The 15,820-nt window shown below is 41.3% G+C and overlaps 1 protein-coding gene across 3 annotated transcripts; it reads right to left on the reverse strand.

The window, feature by feature from the left end:
- Positions 1-4,100: 4,100 nt before the first annotated feature.
- Positions 4,101-15,450, reverse strand: LOC109636918 (hexokinase HKDC1-like). 3 transcript variants are annotated; one of them, XR_011240704.1, is made up of 22 exons: positions 15,085-15,450; positions 13,412-13,574; positions 13,135-13,292; positions 12,861-12,983; positions 12,644-12,739; positions 12,314-12,413; positions 11,601-11,784; positions 11,337-11,492; positions 11,024-11,257; positions 10,144-10,285; positions 9,905-10,058; positions 9,388-9,536; positions 9,035-9,154; positions 8,551-8,646; positions 8,162-8,261; positions 7,170-7,243; positions 6,923-7,047; positions 6,498-6,653; positions 6,320-6,407; positions 5,621-5,766; positions 4,706-5,543; positions 4,101-4,662 (listed from the first exon to the last, which is right to left on the reverse strand). XR_011240704.1 is itself a non-coding variant. In XM_020098952.2 (21 exons), exons 1-21 carry the CDS (start codon positions 15,145-15,147, stop codon positions 5,408-5,410), a joined length of 2,763 nt encoding a protein of 920 aa, XP_019954511.2. In that variant the 5' UTR covers positions 15,148-15,450; the 3' UTR covers positions 4,101-5,407. The 3 variants fall into 3 exon arrangements, 2 of the variants coding, with proteins under 2 accessions (XP_019954511.2, XP_019954510.2); XM_020098952.2 differs by having other exon boundaries at positions 4,101-5,543; XM_020098951.2 differs by having other exon boundaries at positions 4,101-5,543; positions 6,923-7,050; positions 15,085-15,358.
- Between the last annotated feature and the right edge of the window lie 370 nt (positions 15,451-15,820).

A 15,820-nucleotide genomic window follows, 5' to 3' on the forward strand; every position in this document is an offset into this window, starting at 1 on the left:
GACCGTCAGCTGGCTCAGGACGCTCGGTACACGTTCTTTTAAGATGATTGTTCTTTTCAGTGATTTGTATTTTTCAGTAATTTGTATTTTTCAGTAATTTGAAATGAATTTTACAATATATACAGGCCTCAATAAGACATTGAAATCTGATTGAAACATTGAAACATTTTTCAGTGAAAATAAAATCCAAAACACAAAATGTTATAAGAGAAATTACTAGAAATAGTTTCAACCATATTGTTAAGAATACACCATTCAATTAAATTGAGTTTAAAGAAGAGATCTAAAAGGAGATGAGTCTGAGGTCTCTTAGCAGGGCCCCAGCAGCAAAACGCTTTCAGTGACAAGTTGTTACTTGGAACAGCTGTTAGATCCCTTTACAGGAGACCCTCAGGCAGTGATCAGGCTCACAGGGGTGTGAAGACTGAAGATAAAGCCAGGAGCATTCCAACAAGCTGAAAAACCTTAACATCATCTAGAAAATTCCTCCTGCCAAGAAGTTTGAAATGTGTGCCTAGTGATTGCTGCCCTCTCTTTTATAGACATTTGTAAAAGCTGCATGTTTATAACATGATCCACTGTTGCGTGTGTTATTGTGCACCGCAGGAAGGATAAACGCTTCACTTCCTGTGTCTGTCATGCAATACCGAACCAAGCCCACTAAGAACACATTACGGTCCACACCATCAAGTGCAGACCACACGGTGAAAATTTTATGTAAATCGAATTAAAGTTGTAAAACGAGGTTTACCTCCTTTTGGCAGTAGATGGTGCTATCACAATCACTACAAACAGACTAATAGATCTATCCCTCGAACAATGTGCATCTGTTCAAAAACAATACGCCCCATCCGTGAAATAAAAACACAGTGAGAATCCCAAGACTTTGCCGAATCTACAGATATCTTTTTTATTGGTTAGAGTTATGAAATGGGACCATGGGAGCAAGTTCGAAAAATCGGACTTTTTGCTCCTTCCAGAAATTTTCTCTCAAAATTAACATTAGCCCCAATGGAGAAAAAAATCGGACCACCTTCTGCTTTAGAGCTCTGAGAGCCAGAAGTTTAGGTCTGATAGATTTTATACTGACATTCTGGGAGGCCGTCAAGTTTTCCTACGTTTTGAGCTAAAAACCATGTATGACAACCTCCATTTGTGGCTTTGAGAGCAGTTTAAGAACATTTAATGTGTTTAGACGAGGCAAAAGCATTGTTGACCATTTCTTCTGTCCTTGCAACCTATTGGTGTGTTTGTGAAAACTGTGTCCAAATGTCAGACAGGGGTTATCCACACTTAAACCTATGCACATATAGGCAAACTGGCTATAGAAACATAACTAATCTAGACATCAAGTTCAAGGTTTCCCCCTGCAAATTGTCCATGTAATCCACCCCAAACTTGATACATCTCAGCCTGTGATAAATAGCTTTGGTAGATGACAGCCCAATCAATTGCCTTACTTGACTTAAAAGTACAGATGAGTGCGGATGGTTGGACTTTGCCTTAGTTTCCTGTGTTCCAACTGAGAACAATGCACCTGCCTCTCCTAACGTTCCTTCAGCCTCCTCTTCCATAACCGAAGTGGGCTGAAAGCCTCTCACTCTCTCCAGGCTGCTTCTTTCTGCACTGTCCTGTCAGCCAGGGATTACATCATCATCACAACAGCTGTCTGTTGTCTGGACTCTCTAGAGAACAACCAGAGAAACAGAGGAACTGTTATCCTCCATACAGCACTTAAGGTAACTGTGGAGTTAGGCCTGTACAGTTAAACCATCATCATCCTACAATGTCTGATTACTCTCCAGAGCGCACATATTTTCTAAGGCAGCGATTTCCTTTGTTTCTTTATTCCACTTGGCATCCTCCCTGCCAACCTGCCTGGACCTGTATTCATGTTGGAAGTGAACAGTAGAGAGAGTTGTGCTGCCCACACTAAACACAGACTGCCTTCACTTTAATGGAAGAAAGTCTATAGAGGATGAAATCAGTAGAACGTCTTCTACAGTTCGGTTTATCTAAATGAGAAAAACTGTATTTTGACGCGTATCAATGGTAATTTGACAAATTAAAATCTTTAAATTCATCCTCCATATTTTGCTTTTCATTTTAAATGCAACATTTTGGTCACTGGAGTCCATGAAGTCTGCTTTTAATACTTTACACTTTATCTATTTGTAATACTTAAATGCTACTACGCAGGTCAGTTCTCTTCATAACTTTAATTATACTAGTCACAGTGTTTTCTGCTGTTTGCATTCACACCATTTACATATTGACTTACTAAAATACTCTCAAATACCATCAAGATATCTCGCAAACTTGTATCAAAGTATCAAATCTGAGCATGCTTCCCAATGTGCTATTATGTTCTTCCATACTTACTTTGCTACAGAGTGGAAGAGGAGGGACCACCATCAAACTAATTAACTAATCAATCTTTTTTTTTGTTGAAGTAAAAAACATGCCGGGGCATCTAGTTTGCAGGGATTTACTCACAGTGATGAAAAAGGTCCATCTCCAGCAGTGGTACAGCTGGAAAACATGCAGCTGAACTGGAGTTGCATGGAAAGTGAAATTAAACACTATTGGTTTTCCTACCGTGCAAGAACAAAAGCCTGCTATGAAGTCTGAGTATTTGCTTTTGCAGGAAGCCTTCAACCATTTGGCAAGAGGTGTCAGCACATGGAAATCAAACAAATGGAGCAGAACATATTTGCCATGTAGTATAATGTGGAACCAGTTGATTCTGAGGATTCTCTATTTCTGAAGAGACCTTCACTTAAATTAGTGTCTGTTTAGTACAAAACAGTACACTCACCTGCTGTAAGCAATTATTATCAGTGTTGACACAAGCTTGTCTGACTCAAACCCGGAAAAGGAGCTAGTAACATCGTCATCATTACCATCAGCTATCAGATGTTCAGAAGAGGAGAAGCAGAACCATCGCATTAGAGAGATTAGTGATGTGGTCAATAATTAAGAAAGGCCCAAAAAATTCAAATGGTCCTCCATAGGAAAAAGGTTCTCCACCCTCTAAACAATTCAGTTACCTTCATTGATAGAAGTTTCCCATGATCCACAGGACATGGCTCACAACAGTTGTCACCGCAGGGATGTTTTGAGGCTTTGTCTTGTTTCGTTCTCCGACTGTCCTCTCCACACAGACGTTCAAATTCTGGCTTCAAACCTTCATTCATTGTTGAAGATTACTTACCGTGTATATAAATTTGAAAGCTGGTGCTCTCTGAGAGTATTTAAAAACACAACCTTTAGAGAGCCAGAGCTGAAGAACCAATGTCTCAACTGGTGACCATTTCTGGTTTTGTGTGTGAAGGCTCTTATTGTTGCTTCACAGGGGAGACAAAGACACACACACACACACACAAAGAGAGTGAATATACAGTGCAGCACACACACACCTTGCTTTGACCTTTCAGGGAAAATCGTGAGAGGTATTTCTAACAAGTTTTTTTCAACTAAAATGAAAGGAAAAGATAAAGTAGGGAAGGAGGAAGTTGAAATAGGATGAACATATGGACAAAACAAGAGGAAATGGAAAGTGCACATTTAGAGAGAGTGAGAGGAAAAGAAAGCATGACCTGCTCTGTATCAGTCACTTCACTGAGTCAGCAGACCAGCTGTATTTGTGTGGCTGCATCGAAGCTGCAGCGTTAGTGCAGGTGTAGTTCAACTGTGAAACTACTGCAGGTCACCACTAGGACAGTGTGGGATTATTGCTTTCTGTGTCTGGTTGTGTGTGTGTGTGTGTGTGTGTGTGTGTGTGTGTGTGTGTGTGTGTGTGTGTGTGTGAGAGAGAGAGAGAGAGAGACATGGCCCTCATCTGCAGCAGTCTAATTTGTTAATCCCTGACAGATTAGCTTCAGTTTCACTCCTGTTAGCACGCACCCTTTCCCCATACACTCCCTTCCTTCCTTTCTTTAATCCTTTCTAATTTGTTTCCTAATTCCTTCAGACTATCTGTCTTGATGCTTTGCTTTTCATTCTTCATTATTTCTTTCATTCTTTGCACGCTGCTGCTTTCTGCCTACCTGCCTTCATCTTCTACACATCATGTAATCTCTCATGAATAGATTATCGGATTAACCGATCATTCCACTCTTTATTCCCTCTGCAATATTGTCAGATCAGGCAATTGAAAATTGTAATGTACAATTTATACAAAATCAAAAAGATTTAATACCTAAATATATTTTTTTAAATCATCCAAACCTCATATTCACAAAGACATATAAAAAGAAATGTTTTGAATGATAAAAAATGTAATCATAATACTCAATCCATCTTCAGCTCACTCTTAAACGTGTTAAAGTTTCAGTTAGATAAAAGTTTTATGTCTGTCAATTTCTCCATGTTTCTGCCTGTACTCTTATTTCAATCTGGCAGACGGGCAGGGATCCAGCCAGACAGATAAACCACATGGGCAGAATGACCAAAATGAGACTGACCGAGAGCAGAGAGACAGAGACAGACAGAGACAGACAGAGAGACAGACAGACAGAAGGACAGACAGGCGATCACAAGGACTCAAGAGTCCGTCCAGAAGCACTGAACAGAGCAACAGTTGTTTTGTCTTTTTGGGAAATATGGTCAGCAGCATTCTTATCCTCCCTCTGGCCTTCATCAATACTGAAGTACTGCTGACTAACACACACACACACACACACACACACACACACACACACACACACACACACACACACACACACACACTCATACACACAATCGAATCACTGATAGATATTACTGCATTGTAGTTGAACAAAAAGACAAGCTGTTATTTGTATAGACACAAATAGAAAACAAACTCATCATAGCTACAGTATTATCAGAGGGCAGGAGTGGAATCAGTGCTTTGCTAACATTAACATGTGACACTTGTCCCACGGCTGACTTGTTAATGGTTGGAAAGTGAAAGAGTTTGATTTAAAGCCTCAAGAACTGAGAAATAAAAGGAAGAGTCATGTATATGTGTTGTGTCAGTTACACATTGTGTGTAATGCATCTGTCATACAGAGCCAACAACAAGGGGAGGACATTCTTAAGGGACCAATCTTGTCTCTAAACATATAGAAGCAGGTTGAGAAGCTTTATCGTGATTTTGCTTAAATCCATAAATTGGAATCTGGTCCATTAAACATTATTAGGGACAGTGATTTAATCACTGGCAGCATTTCTTCAGTCTTTGCTGGTCATACAACAAAACACAAACAGTCGCAGGTCGGAGGCCTGTTGGTGATCCAGAAACTCCAGGTGAAGCTCTTTGCTGTCTTGTCTAAAGCGGCGGCTGGTGAATCCAACATATGAAAGTCTGAAGTTCTCCCAAATTTACACAATTCAATTTGCAGGAGACAAAAGAGCAAAGAAAATGAGAGCAAGTCATTTCAAGTCACATCTCCTCCCTCTGTCTTGTAACGGAGGTGAAGAGGGCCGCACCCTTCCCGCTGCCTTCCTCTGATTGGACGAAATTCACATGACACTGGGGAGCCAAAACTCTGGCCGTCTCCTGGAGGACTTCAGAGAAACTAGAAACAGCAGAGGTAATTCATCAAAACCAAATAAGGTAGGTGTTGAGAGTGACTACAACAAAAGAATAACTTACTGTGGGTGTAGTTTGTAGAGTGTCCCATCCACCCCTACGGTGATGTTGAGATGGTCCAGTCCTCGGTTCTCTCTGATCTTCTCCACCACGGCCGCCATTCCTGCCCCGCACAGCTGAGCTGCACGACGAGACACTGCTCCACACACCTACCAATGACAAACCATTAGCATTACTAACGCAGCCGCAGTTTACTGCACCAGACAGTTTCACATCTGATTGATGGGTGACATGGTTTTGTCTTCTGCATTAGTAATGGCTTCATTTGTTGTTTTAAGGACTCTCCAATGTGCATGTGGGGTCACTAGTAAGTCTTAGCGAGGGAGTTTAAAGCTAGCGTTGGTAATCCTGGAAAAGGCAGCAAGAACAGGGTACACTTTGAAAAAATGCAATCGATACATCCCACCGCCACCAATCAGCCCTCTCGTCAAAGCTACGCTGCCAAAACACATGAACACACACTGCCAGACAACTTCTAGAGGCCGACTATAGCCTCTGCTTCAGCGGTATAAGTCTCTACGACTTGTGAATATGTGACTTCGATCCAAATGAAATGATTGGTTGTGCTTATTACAGTCCTGCGAGGGCCACAGGTATTTCTGACATCTGATTGTGTGAGGGTGATAGAGAGACTTGTTTTTTAATTAGACCTTACTTCAAAAACAAACTACGAACCCCTGCCCATCTTTTTCTGTCTCCTACCTCTTTTACAATGATGCTGTCGTCACAAGTGCTGTCGAGCCCGAGGCCCTGGAGAATAGATCTGACCTGCAGTAGAGCCAGACGATCCCTAGGGGGAGAAACGACCCGCATCACACCGGCATATAAATTCAAGTGTTTGCTTATTGAATATTGAATAAGGTGACAGGTGTTTCCCTACCTCTCTATTTGTGATAGGTATTTGGTTTGGAACATTCCAGGTGCTTTTAAAGCGTTGGTGATGTTTCCTCTGAACAACAAACCTCCTCTGGTTAAATCCAGTAATGTCTGACGGACAACTTCACCCAAATACATCCCACTGGTCAGTTTTTCAAACCTGAACACAAACACACACAAAGAATTTGTTAAAACCGTTACATGGGCGTGACCACCCCATGTTACAGGTTCGATAAAATATGAAGCCTTAACACAACCAAGTGATTCATGCAAATAATTTGAGAAAGTCCACCCATGCACATATAAAGTGTGGAAATCTTGTCACAAGCTAAATCACTACGTGCTAAATGAACAGATTTAATTTATGGATGATGGTCGAGCACGGAGCATTAAAGGTCAGTATCCACGTCCACAGTGAGAGTTTCTAACCTTTGTCTTCCAGGGTTAAGCGAGTTCAGGTCGACCTCAGCATCATAAGGTGTGATGATATCATCCAGAGAGCCGTGATCACCCAGACCTCCCCACTCTGTGTTTATACACACCGTCCCATCGTCCTGCTGAGTGCACAAGAGTTATCCTCCATACAAATTCTATCAACCTCACCAAACAAGCTGAACACTGTCAGCTGTCAGTGAGGGTTCTTTAACCTTATCCCCTCTGCTTCACACCTCCTCACCATTTGTCTTTTCTTTTGTGCAGTCTTCTTGATGTTCTTCAGTTCCTCCATGTAACAAACATTAGTGCCGTTTCCTGTGAAAAATAATCACAGGGTTCTTTTATTATAGCAGACAGACGATTAGGGCCACTTAAAGATTAGAAAATACTTCACATTATGAGAATAAAGTTTTGATATTACCAGAATAAAGTCGTAATTTTATGCTACGTGTCATTTTACAGAGGGAATATCAGTAGATCTGCTTGCCGCCTGTGTTGAAATAAGGAATGTGGAGCATCTTGTAAAGTTATACTTTAGTTTAGGTGTCACAAATAACAAAACACAAAACAAGCACCACGATATCATAAGTATCAGGACTTTGGAAACATTGTGTTGAGACTGTGTCTGCTCTGAAGAGAAAACCACACAGACTTGGAGGACGTTGCCTCTGTGGTGGAGGAGGAAATATTTGGTAGTGGGCGACATTAATCTGCGTGAAAATCAAAGTGGTTTCGTAGTTTCTCAAGAAATATTTGAATCAGAAAGAGGTTCTTCTTGCTTCTTATTTCTTAAAAAATGTCTTCTTGTAATATTATGCCTTTTTTCTCATAAAATTACAACTTTATTCTCAATTACTAGTTAATTTTTGTAATATTTCAACTTTTTTCTTGTGATATTACGACATTATTTTTCTTCATATGGCCACAATATTCCATCATCAATTACACTTTTGTAAATGTTACAGCAGGAGTTCAAAACCATTATCTTCTATCTTACTCACTGAGTGCTAAGCATTACTTCAGTAAGTGTGAGGGACTCCTCTAAATGCTCAAATCACAAAAATCACTATCTTACATACAAACATAATCTGAAGTGCTACCTTAAACTTAACCTTAAACTCAGTCTTAGCTTTATTCTGAAAGCAAAGAATGTGTCGAGCAGCACGCTGCACAGGAAGGACCAGAGACAAGGTCCTCCCTTCATAAACATATCCTCACTCTCAGACCACATACCAGCAATCAGTCCAATTTCACACTGAGGGTCTTCATAGGCACAGCTCATCATGGTCCCGACTGTGTCGTTGACTACAGCTGCTATGTCCAACTCAAACTCCTAAACAAGCACATGCACATACATGTTATTTGTAAGCCACATCACATATATGTTATTAACATTAAAGACAAGCACGTGTCACATCACTCATGTAATCTAATGTTGTGTCAAAGGGGACATCTCATTATTTGTCTTCATAATTAATTTAATGGAATAAAAACAGTTCAGTGCACATTGCAGGTTCAGTATAACTGTTAGAAATATGTACCGATAGGAAGGAGCACTGCATTATTCTGTCACATCATCTGACAAACTCTGATCATGATTACAAAAAGCTCTCTTGACTCACGTTGCGTCTCTTGATGGCGTCCTGCAGCATGTCCATAACATCGTGTCCTTCACAGTCTGTGGCCTTGAAGCCTTTGGTCCAGCTCAACAGTGTGCACTGCAGAAAGGTTGGAAAAGGACACAAATGTACTTATATAGCTGCTTTACTAGTCTTATCGACTCAAAGCTCTTTTTTCTATCATACATGGTTCACACACTGCGTCACAGTCTCAGGGGCAATTTGGGTACAGTATCTTGCCCAAGGACACTTCAGAAATCCGACTGTAGGAGATATGGATCAAACCACCAACCTTGTGGTAAGAGGACGACCTGCTCCATCTCCTGAGCCACAGTCGCCCATAATGGTGTCTTTTTGGTTTGCTATAGCCTAGATTTAAGATGCATTTGAAAAGCTTCTAATTTAATAACTGATAGCAACTTCAACCTCTAACAAATAAACCAAACATAACCAAACTCAAGCCCAAGATCCAGAATTCAACACTCACCCTGTCAATGGCCATCTGCTCGCAGGGGAAAGAGAAGGCGAAGCCCGCAGGAAGATGAGCGTTTTTTATCCCCATGTAGTCCAAGAAGTCACTGATGCACTCCGCAAAATGATCAAACAACTGGGGGCAGACAGAGAGGAAGAGATGGAGCAAAGTTATGGATAAAAACTGTGTTTGTACAGTACAGTTTTTTTTTTAGGAAATTTAATTCCACCCGCAATTTCTCTCAGGCTTATTTCAACGATGGAATCTACTTGTTTGCTCAGTAATAAGAATACTCAATAAGTGCTCATAAATAATTCACTAAAAAACAAGATCCATGTGGTCTGTGTTGGCTGCCATCTGTGTCTTACCTCCTCTCCGGACCCCTGCATTATCTCCAGTGGGGTGGTATAAATCTTGTGGTAGACCTGAGAGTTCTGTTGCAGACCTTTTTTAAAGTTCACCAGCATCACTTTGAAGTTTGTGCCTCCCAGATCCAGGGCGAGATATTTCCCATGCTCTTCAGAAGAAAACACAGAAAGTTAGTTTGCTGATTTTTAGAGTCTATGGCCTGGTCTGGAACTCTGCTACTGCCTACCTTTGTTTTTCCCACAATGTCTGTGTCACCTGTATACACTTAGTAGATTCATTTTTCAATATAAATAGTCTTATTTCCCTCTTTTAATCTGCAGATTTTTTTTTGACCTTATGCCTGTTTGTCCATCCTTGCACGTGTCCTTTTTGCTGCTGTGTTCTTGCCATCAGTTGCGACTAATTCATCTAAATATATATTCACCTTAACATGGGCAATTAAAAAAAGCAATAGGCCACTTGTTTTGTTAAAGAAGCTACATCTCGTGTTGAAGTTGAAAGCGACATCATCCTGACCTGTGCCATCAGGTGGGCAGTACAACGAAGGCAGCATCTTGATTTCAGAGGGACCTTCTCCCGTCAGCCCTGCCTCCAGCCCCGCCCTCATTCTGGCCTTCACCAGCTGGAGCTGCTCGGAGCTCAGCCTGAAGAGAGACAGTGTCTCATCCACCTGGAACACAAGTAGAGACACCATGTGTGAGTTGTCTTTTTATGCATGGTGATAAGACAGGTGAAGAAACACACAGGATCCTGACCTTCCTCTTCTGCAACGCCAGACGTTGAGCGACTGCTGATACCAGAGCAGCTCCTTTACTGCTGCCACTGTCTGACAGGACAAATCTGACCTGGCACTCAGGAAACAACCGCCGCACCACTTTATGAAGACGTTTAGGATACCTGAAACACAAGGAGTCAAACTCTGAGGACCTCTATTGGTAACCTGCTGCAACAACATATTGTGCTATCTCAATGTAGAGGTCTGACACACAATGGTGAGTTGGTTCATAAGAATATATAATTATATTGATTTCAATGCCTTTCCATTTATTTTATCATATTATAACAATGTGACCAGTTCAAGGTTTTGACAATGAGACTGGTAAAGGAGAATATATCAAGATAATTGCCGAACCCTAACCCGTGTGAAATATCAGGCAGCTAGATTGAATGTAAGGGGACATTCTTGTCGCACATTTAATTGGGTGATCCCAGGGTGTACCCGCCCTCTTGCCCAATGTCAGCTGAGATTGGCTCCAGCTTCCCCTGCAACCCTCAAAGGGTATGTGGTATAGATATTGATGGATGTGGATGGATCTCTTATATGAGAATTAGTGAAAACATCTTCCAAGTAAAAAGAGAGCGCTGGTAAATCTAAATTTAGTCTTTGAATGTCTTGTCACCTCTGTCAAACAGCAACAGATTTATACTCTGATCTGGATCTGTGTGGGTGGCACAGGAAACAACGTGTTATTTAAAATAAAAAAATGAACTTTCTAAGGAATAAATCTGTAACAGGCCAGTCAACAATCTTTTCATTATTCATACACATGTCTTGCCTACTGCGACATGTATTAATGTTTTTCATCTGATGTGCACCGTTGACCCATGAGTATGACTTTCCAGGTAATAACCTACTGCGGGTGGGTCTTGTACAATGTTCCATCCACACCCACAGTGATCCTGAACGTCCTCAATTTCCGGTTTTGCTTGATTCGAGTCAAAATGGCAGCCAGTCCTGCAGCCACCAGGTTTGAGGACCTGAAGGACACGATGGTGCTGACATGTTGAACAGCGATGCAGTCGTTGTCTGAAGGGGTCAAGTCGAGGCCCGTGAGGATGCGTCTGGTGTTCTCCAGACCATTTTTATACCTGAGAAAGATGGAGAGCTTTAGAACATCTCACTGTTCTCAGGCAGACGCAGCGTGACACTAAATTAAAGGAGACTTACTCCTCCATGGCTGCCACGTGTGCAGTGGTTACTTTTCCTTTGGTCCTCAGAGCACTGGACACATGTCCATCAAACAGCAGTCCCAAGTTAGCCATCTTTAACACAACCAGCCTCACCAACTCGCCCAGATACATCCCACTCACCATCTTCTCAAAGCTGCAATCAGGATTTACAGTCAGGTGTTAACAGAGAAATAAGTGGCTTGAAATATAATACTGTGTCACTCATGCTCTGCCTGTACAATTATTGCATCACTCTCCTTACATCTGTTTCCCAGGGTTGTTGGAGGCTGCGTCCACCTCTCTGTCAAACTCAGTGACGTAATCCCTCAGAGCCCCGTCGTCTCCAAATGCCCCCCACTCAATGTTCACACACATCCTGCCCTCGTCTCCCTCCACCAGGTCAATGTGACGCAGCTCCTCCATGTAGCACGCATTGGTGCCTGTACCTAAACACACATCACACAGCAAATACACACAGTTGTATTTATTAGGTTCATTGGAATCATTAAAATGAACTTGCACTGGCTACATTAAAGTATCCTTAAGATAAAAAGTCAGTAACTAACCTTAATGTGAGTTTAATTTAGCCTTATCCTAATTCTAAACTTAACTCTAAATCACTTTGTGAAAATGTTTGCAAAGTACACAAACACACACACACACACGTGCAATATTGCAGTGAACCACTAGAGGGAGGAGTATATTAACCAAAGGTGGAACATTAATTTCCTCATATGTTGCCAGTTGATTATAACATGTAATATAAGGAAGGTGTCAGATCATTTTATTTTATTTAAATATTTTTATTGCAGCTTTTCAGTTTTATTAGTAGAAATGTATGAAATGGAAGGTGTGTATTTTAACTATACAGTGCTACAGCTGTCTAATAAATATAGTCGTATAAAAAATACAATACTTCTCTGATTTAAAGTTGTGTAAAAGTATAAATCAGAAATATGATATGAATGTACTCACCAATGATGAGTCCTATCTCACAGTACTTGTCTTCAAAACCACAGGTCATCATGGTGGCTACAGTGTCGTTCACCATAGCTAACACCTCTGTATCCATCCCCTGCAGAGTGAGTTACAGAGTGATGCATCTTTACCTTAGTAAACAAAAGCCCATACAGTCGTGGACACAGTCTCTCAGTGGTGGCATCAGTTTAGATGATGTCAGCAATGAGACCCAAATGCTGCAGAACGACTAGAAGTTTCTTTGAACAGAAGTCTCGGCTTAAATAAGCTACAATAGTTCATGTCTCAGTCTGCCTGTCTCATGAACGAATGAAGAAAAGCTCATACCCCAGTTCTGCCAATGGCTTCTCTGAGGGCCTGAACCACATCCTTCCCCTGAAGGCCCCGAGCCCGGAAGTTCTTACTCCAGCTTAACAAAGATCCCTACAGAAGGCAGGGAAGAGGTCAGGGGGTTTTAGAATTGAAATCTTAAAAAGTCAGCGGCAATGCTGACACACAGAAAGGTTTATGCTGCAGGTTATGAATAACAAGTGAGTGACATCACCTGATCGAGGGCGGACATTTCGCAGGGGAAAGAGAAAGTGAAGGCCAGAGGATGTTTCTTCTCCAAACTGATGTTCTTCTCCTGTAGGAAGTCTTTTAGAGACTCTGACACATGGTCCAGTAACTAAAGACAGAGCCAGAGAGAAGGACACAGAGAAACAAAGTCAAGAAAAAGATGGAAAGATTCAAAAAAAGCTTTTTTTTCATGCTGAATTCCACATTCCCTCATCCCCCTGCTTATTTATTGTTCATGTTTCCTGTCTCCACCTTCTCACCTCTGCTCCGCTCCCCACAAGCTTCTCCTGTGGTATTGGGTAAATCCTCTCCTCCATCTCCACTTCTCCTCTCCTGAACCCCGTTTCCTCTCTCACTTTAACTTGGAGCACTTTAAACGCGGAGCCTCCGAGATCCAACACCAGAAACTGTCCTTTCTCTGCAGGAGTGAAGGAGAGAGACCAAAACATATCATCTGTATGCTGTAGGTGTGCATTATGTGTACAGTTATCCACGTGAGGGGACTGAAGAAGTGTGAAGAGCCCTAATGTGAGTAACCTGATCCATCAGGAGTGGAGCGGACATGTGTTGGCAGCATCTTTACAGCGGCGGCGGCGTTGCTCTCTGCTGAAAGCCCCTTCTTCATTTCAGCCTGGAAACGGGCCGAGATATCACTTAGCTGGTCGTCATGGAGACACATTGAGTAGAGAAAGCTGTCCACCTAAAGACAGAGCAAACAGAAACAAGGAAACATCAGGCTGATGTAGTCATCACTGACTGAACTTGAATGAGACAGACGGAGACAGAGAGTCAGAGGAAGAAGGAGAGGAAGAAAGAATGAGATCTCATCCATCTCTCCTTTAATCCTCATCTCACATCTTCCTTTTTATTCTGTCCTTCTATCAGTTCAAGAACCTTGCATTTCCTAAGCTTAGTTATGCTGCTTTTCTATTGTGATTTATTATATTCTTTTATATTTGTTTATTGTTCTTGTCAGAGCTTTTCCTTGTTATTTCTTATTTCATGTGCCTCTACATGCTTTAATGTATTTTATGCATTTGCTTTTATTTCATTTATTCAGTATTTATTGTTCTAAAGCACTTTGAGCTGCATTTTATGTATGAAAGGTTCCATATGAATTCATAACTTAGTAGTAGTTGTTGTAGCAGTTGTAGTAGTTGTAGTATTAGCGCAGTGATTTGCACTGGCTCCAGCTCCCTATGTGACCCTCAAAGGAAAGGTAGTAGGGATAATGGATGGATGATGATGAGGATGATGAATATTATTATTGGTAATAGCAGTAGTCATAGTATATCACATTATTGTTGTAAAGATTTGGATGATATAGGAGTTGTTTGTTTGGCAAAGATGCTGGGTTCTTCAGTCTGCATGGTTTTCATGTGGTTTAAAATGCTTTAAAATGTGTAGAAGCATCTGCATAACTATTTATCATAACTACAAAATAATAAGAACAATCTGACTGCTATTCTTCATAAATTCCAAAAATCATAATACATCCACATTTCCACTCTCCCACCCTGTGTGCTCAGCCAAACCATCACCAGGGCAACACGTTCATGGGACAAAGTCCTTCTGGCTGCAGTGCACTGCGGCTGCCCGTCACTCTGTGTTTATGTGTGCGAGAGTGTGTCAATATTTTGCCGCTGTGAGTGTGAGTTGATCTCATCTGATCTCAACAGAGGAGTTGAGTGTGTTAATCATTCCTCAGGAACTAACTAATCATTACAGCACCTTTATCTCTCAGCGCTGCCTTAACTTTCTCATTTTGTGAACGTGTTTGTGTGCACATTGACAAAACAATGCAGTTGAAGAGAACTTTGAAACTGAATTTGCATGCTCAGGATCTGCAGACATTTTTGTCAGCTGAAACAGAGCAACATTTAAAATCAGAGGGATTTCATGCTTTTAAACGTAACAACATAACAGCTGCTCAGATCAGGATGTTGTAAAGTTGTGATTTTGTAGATGACCTGAACAGAAGAAGTAAAGTAAACCAGAAGTTATCTGAAGATGAACAAATCTGATGCAGTAAATTATCACCAGCTCTTCAATGGGCAACAAGTTCTTTTTAAGCGAACATCTGGAGGCTGGAGTTCTCTCTGCATGTTTCTTCTGTTGCTCTCTCTCTTTTATTTAAATATCACAACAATCTTGTTTAGTCTCATAAAACCTCATCTGTTGCAAATGACATACTGAAAGACGTCGCTTACCTTCTTTGTGGGGTCCTCCTGGATTTTGGAGAAGAAGAGGGAAGCAAGTTGAAGAGTGAACATGTTGTTGTGAAACACACAACACAACAAAAACTCCTTTGACTTGGTTTGTTTCTCAGTTTGTGTCTCTGTGTCAGTGCACGATGCAGTCCGTGGACAGTTTCCATATAAGTTATAAGTGTATTCAGATATTAAGATATATAAATGTCTTTCTTTCCTCCTGTCTCACTCTGATTGTCTCATGTTGTCCTGACTGAGAACAGAGAGCAGCCTCAGCACTATCTCAATGATTAACAAGCCAAACCCTTTTCTACCACCACCTCCTCCTCCTCCTCTCTGACTTCAGCCCTGTCTTCTAGTGTCTCTGGTGCAGAATCGTAACATCTTCAAAATATGACCAAGTCACTGATACGTGAGTTTCGCAACAAGTTGTGGAAATGGGGCAGTGACGTGTTTAACATTTTAGAAAAGCCGTAGCTCAGCCTCATGACTCTTTGAAAGATAAAGTCTATCAACTTACTGACACTGAATTAAAGCAAACCGACGTGTCTGTGGATCACCTCTGACAAGGATATGCCTTCATCAGTCTGTTTGTCAGCAGGATATCACAAAAATTACTTGAAGGATTTCCGTGAAACTTTGTAGATGGATGCCGCATGGCTCAGGAAAAAATCCCATAAAATGTTGGTGCGTACCCTTATCAGTGGGCAGATCCAGGGTTTAATTTAATAGGACT

This window comes from Paralichthys olivaceus, chromosome 1 (assembly GCF_024713975.1).
Source record: "Paralichthys olivaceus isolate ysfri-2021 chromosome 1, ASM2471397v2, whole genome shotgun sequence".
NCBI classification, from domain to species: domain Eukaryota; kingdom Metazoa; phylum Chordata; class Actinopteri; order Pleuronectiformes; family Paralichthyidae; genus Paralichthys; species Paralichthys olivaceus.